General features: G+C 40.9%; 1 protein-coding gene across 1 annotated transcript; it reads left to right on the top strand.

The window, feature by feature from the left end:
* Window positions 1–310: 310 nt before the first annotated feature.
* BTG4 (BTG anti-proliferation factor 4) lies at window positions 311–3168 on the top strand. The gene is made up of 4 exons (XM_077839914.1): window positions 311–483; window positions 1086–1223; window positions 2255–2453; window positions 2977–3168. Exons 1-4 carry the CDS (start codon window positions 311–313, stop codon window positions 3166–3168), a joined length of 702 nt encoding a protein of 233 aa, XP_077696040.1.
* The last annotated feature ends 2093 nt before the right edge of the window (window positions 3169–5261 follow it).

Below are 5261 nucleotides of genomic sequence, written 5' to 3'. Positions count from 1 at the left end.
GGCTGAACACCTGGGGCTGGCAATAGTGTAACCGACAAGTCTTCCTTAGACTAAGAAGGATGAAGAGGACAGTCATGCTGTTGCTTAATATTTGAGTCTTGTTTGACCAAACACTGTAGTGTGACTTCCTGGTCTCTAGGATGTCTAAGGTCTTTTTTTGGCATTGCTTGTCTAGGCCTTCCACCCTCTGCCCTTATTGAAACTTAATTAGTACCTTAATGCTAGTTAGTTTCTTCAGCATAGTTATCTCTCTCTACAGTGATGGTCTAACAGCTAGTACATCCTCCTGCACTCCGGATTAAAAAAGAAAATGAAAGATGAAATTGCTGCCACAGTCTTTTTCATCACAAGGCTGGTGAAGAAGCAAGACAAACTGAGCAAGCTCAAAACTGAGAAATTTGCAGCTAAGCTGACAACAATACTGTTTGAAAAGTATAAGAACCACTGGTACCTAGACAACCCATCTAGGGGACAAGCCTTCAGGTAACAGACTTGGCCCTGTGCTTTTGGTGCTATGGTAAAAGGGGGAGCAGTGTTTAGCAAGCTGGAATAGACAGAATATAAGGCTCTGGGAACATCCATGTAAAGATGTAGGAACTACTCCAGGAATAATAATACAGGCTGTAGTAAAGCACACAAGGCAAATGCTGAAAAAGCAACGAACTGAACAGGATTTATGAAGAACTTTTTCTTCCTGTCAAGCTTGATAGGCGGAATGAATGGCCAAGGAATAGAGCAGATGTGATAATGCAGGCTGGCTGCACACTTAGGGAAGCTAACGATTTCTTGATAAGAATGCATGCATAACTGAGGGCTTGCTCTCACTGCAGAGTTAACTCAAGTTAATCTCCACTTGAGTGAAAGTGGCTACACTGCAAAATAACAAATGAGCAACAATGGTTGTGTTGGCAACTGATTTGTGCTAACTCAGGCTTTAGCCTGAATAGCTCTTAGGGCCCAGATAATCTGAATTTAAAATACCACCACACTTGACCTAAGGGTTTTGATGTGCGAATAGGATTTGAGTTAACTGCAGTAAACATAAGCCCTGTGGCATAAGTCTCCCTTATTTATTCTCTCTCTAGGTGTATACGGATAAACAAACATCAGACAAGAGATCCTGTACTGGAACAAGCTTGTTATGACAGTAATGTGGATTTTGATAACCTTGGCTTGCCAAGAGAGATCACCATATGGGTTGATCCATTTGATGTGTGCTGCAGGTGAGCCCTGAACTTGGGTGACTGTTACACCCTTGCTCTCCTTGTTGTCCACGGCTACACTGCATACAGTGCATTCCAGAGGCCAGGTGTGGACATGATTCTAAAAATGTATTGGCAAAGGAGCATGTGATGATTAGGAGTTGTGGATTTTCTTGCAATCCTATAACTAGTCAAACATGATTAGAAGGTTTCAGAGTAGCAGCCGTGTTAGTCTGTATTCGCAAAAAGAAAAGGAGTACTTGTGGCACCTTAGACTAACAAATTTATTTGAGCATAAGCTTTCGTCAGCTACACACGGAATGCGTCCGATGAAGGGAGCTGTAGCTCACGAAAGCTTATGCTCCAATAAAAGCTTATGCTCACTCTAAGGTGACACAAGTACTCCTCCTTTTCTTTTTATGATTAGAAGGGTGCACTTTGTTCTATTCTAAACTGTCGGGACTGGTGCTGGCTCCAAGCTCTCAAACTAAGGGCTTGTCTACACTGGCACTTTACAGCACTACACCTTTCTTGCTCGGGGGTGTTTTTTCATACCCCTCAAGCGCTACAAATTTCAGCGCTGTAAAGCGCCAGTGTAGGCAGTGCACCATTGCTGGGAGCCGTGCCCCATGTGGAGGTGGGTGTGGTTTTGTTTTGTTTGTGTGTCTTTTTTTTTTTTTAAGAGCGCTGGGAGAGAACTCTCTGCTGCGACTACACAAGCCATGTTAAAGCGCTGGCATGGCAACACTTTAACATTGCCAGTAGAGAAGTTTTAGGGCTAGTCTAAAACTCTTCACCAACCCCCCTGTAGGAGGAGTCCCTTCAGTCTGGAATACAGCAGAACCTCCTGAATTAATATCTTGCTAAGACAGAAACAGGCAACAGTGACTTCTTGCCACTAATGGGAAAGAAGTAATAGAAGAGTACTAAAAGCCTGGGGCTCTATGGGTCTGTGAGTAAATAGCAGTGGACCTCTACAGTATTAGTGCAAAGCTGTATTATGCAATAAACTGAGCAAACACTCTTCTCTCCCCCCTACCCCCCCACTCTAGGTATGGTGAGAAGAATCTGCCTTTCACGGTCGTTCACTTTGAAGGTTCTGAGGACGACCGAGAACTCTCTCAACGCATCAGCCATGCTGTTGACAAAGCAACCTCAGATTATCATTCTGGCACCTCCTCAGATGAGGAGGGCTATACCAAGGACGCTAAAGCTATCCCTACGGTCAGCAACCCAAACAGTGTCTATCAGGTAAGATGCTGGTGGTGTGTCCTAACCTTCTTTCCTCCTGTAAAGGAGGAAACAGCTAGTGTCTGGCCTATAATATGATCTACTGGGGAAGACTGACCAAGCTATCCCACTCAAGTTCTTCTGTCAGTACTGCTGTAGGCTGCCTGTACTGCTCTTGATCCTCCTGTCACCCCAAATCAACAAATGTGCATGAATAAGCAGTGACTTTTTATCTCTACACTAATTGTAATACCTGAGAAGGACCTTGAGGCCAAGCTCAATACAAATCTCTAATCTATTCTTATTCACCCCTTCTTCTCAACTGTTGAGAATAGGCTACTTCCACTTTAACTGAATTGTCTTGTTAGCACTGACCCTCCCACTGGGTAAGGCAACTCCCATCTTTTCATGTGCTATAATATATATTGCTTTTTTTTTTTAACTCCATGCATCTGATGAAGTGGGTTTTAGCCCACAAAAGCTTATGCCCAAATAAATTTTAGTTTAAGGTGCTACAAGGACTCCTCATTGGTTTTGTTCTTAGTTCAGTGACTACTGCAAGCTGCCCATTCAGCCGTGGTCTCGGTACCCTCACAAGAAGAGCTACACAACCAATGGACTTCATCAGGCGACTGTTTACTATCCCCAGCACAAGGGCTTCAAATGCTACTGGCCAACAGCTGCTTTTTCTGGACCTCGTATGGATCGATATCATTGGGTGAATACCAACCGATAGAGCAGTGCCTGCCTCGCTCTAACCTGGCTCTTACGGGTCAGTAAAATACTGGACTCTGTGGTAGGAAGCTTGATGTTTCCACAAAAACACGCTTAATTCTGCCTTCTCCTGTCTGTTTTATTTCTCTCTCTCTCCCTAATTTTATGTACCTGAAATGTAAAGATTTTATTAAACTTTTAATGTATTTTTATATTGCTCTGATAAGAGACACTGAAAACTAGTAATTCTATTTGTAACTTAAAAAGGAAACATGGAGATTAATAAATTTAGTGGTTTTTTTTTAAAAAATACTGCATTTGTGATTTATCACCAGGTGTGTGAAGGGTGAATGCCAAAAGACTCTTCCCTCCTCTACTGAAAGCTCTTTATGAGATCATCCTAAACTGATATTTTCTTAGGATAGAACTCACCAGAAATTTGTAGTTTAGAGATTCAATGACCAATAGACAAGGATATGTGACCTAAACATGCTTTATTGTGGTGGAGATAATGCAGAAGCCTACCTCTCTCCATCACAGCTACAGCCAAAAAAAATCCTGTTTTTGATCCTGGAATTCTCCTGCAGCTCCAGATGTCTGGGTGGGTCCTTTTCTTTTCTTGGGCTCAAATGTAACCAAAACAAGTCCTGCTTAATTACATAGTATTTCTTATTTGGTGTGTGCAGCAAGGATCAACACGGGCCTTGACTCTCATCTATGCCTATTCTTTCTTTAAAATTATATATGTAATTGTTTCTGAAACAAAGTTGCTGTTGATTAATAGCTCCACTTGATCCCTCTGCAGAAGATAGGGAGACTCTATCTTTTGTTGTAAATTGGGCAGTATTTCTATTTAAGTCTTCATAAAGAGCCTACAGAGTTAGTATATTAACAGCAATCTAACAGAGTGCTTCAGGAAACTATCCAAAAAATTAACAAGCTCAATCTGGTAGGTGACTTAATTACAGTAGTGCTGGGAATGCAGGAGCAATGCTTCCCATCTACTTCTGTAGTACACCTCAGAGCCTGGACACCTGCCACTTCAGTTCTGACCTGTTTAGGTTTTTTTGTTTTCAAAAACTTGTTTGCATTTTCACAAATGAATGCAGTTTATAAATTACAGTTTAGTTTGATGTAGGAACTCTAAAAAGGTGTATATTTTTAATAAAACACTACAATCAAATGACATACTTAAGAATATAGAAGCAATTGGATACAGTTGTGTCAGCTGTTTGACGGTATTAGAGCAGAGACATTCAATGATTCACAACAATTGCAACAGAAACAAATCTTATTCAAATCTATATACAAAATGCTCTTCTGTGTTGCTGATCTCCTGTGTGATGCCATCTGCTCCTTTTCCTTCAGATTCTTGTTTGTATCACACCAGTGTAAATTAGGGGCTCATCCTGCAAGGAGTTGAGGGAACTTGCACCCAGAAGCTAGGAGCTTAGATACCTTTTTTGAGGATCTAGCCTTCAGCTCACACTGAAGTCAATCTAAGTGAGAGGTACTCAGCACCTTTCAGAATTAGAATTTCTATGGGACAGGAAACTGTCTTCCTATAAGTTTAAAGGCTATGGAGAAGTGTGACAGTCTTCTCCAATGTTTATAGTGGTTAGCGCTATATAGTGTTATCAAAATACATTTATTAAGCACCATAACCAGAACTGATGGGGGTTCCGTTCTAAAACCCCACTTGCATTCCTTTGTTAAGTTGACAGTTAACTGAGGTTTCACATGCTTGTGCAATGACAATAACCAAGGTATCTTGACTGTTTATTATTATTAACAGATATTTCAGAAGAAATGAGGGAGTCGATCAGCCTTGGGTCTTGTCACTTTTTAAGCTACTTTACATTCTTTTAAATCAGATTTAATTATGAGTGAGTTTGGGGGGGAAAAACAACAACAATGCACTGGTCTTGGAATAAACGTTTCTTTTTTTGGTTTGGTGTAAAGCCAAGCTAGAAGTAAGTCACCAATTTTTTTTCTTAATATTACTTAAACACCTCTCTGCCTTCTGCTATTTTCCCTTCTAATATTTCTATTTGCTTTACCAAACAGTCTTTCTCTAAACCAATTATCTCAAACTGACCAAAGAGCAAATCTTCA

The sequence above is a fragment of the Eretmochelys imbricata genome, chromosome 22, assembly GCF_965152235.1.
Source record: "Eretmochelys imbricata isolate rEreImb1 chromosome 22, rEreImb1.hap1, whole genome shotgun sequence".
Classification (NCBI taxonomy): Eukaryota; Metazoa; Chordata; order Testudines; family Cheloniidae; genus Eretmochelys; species Eretmochelys imbricata.
The sequence above is the reverse complement of the archived record's forward strand: the minus strand, read 5'-3'. Positions and strand labels throughout refer to the sequence as shown.

Bases quoted from the DNA above. Each gene is read 5' to 3' on its own strand.
- BTG4 (XM_077839914.1), top strand. From the start codon at position 311: ATGAAAGATGAAATTGCTGCCACAGTCTTTTTCATCACAAGGCTGGTG. The intron at 1,224-2,254 runs GTGAGCCCTGAA...CCCCCACTCTAG, and splicing joins CCATTTGATGTGTGCTGCAG to GTATGGTGAGAAGAATCTGC. The intron at 2,454-2,976 runs GTAAGATGCTGG...TTTTGTTCTTAG, and splicing joins ACCCAAACAGTGTCTATCAG to TTCAGTGACTACTGCAAGCT.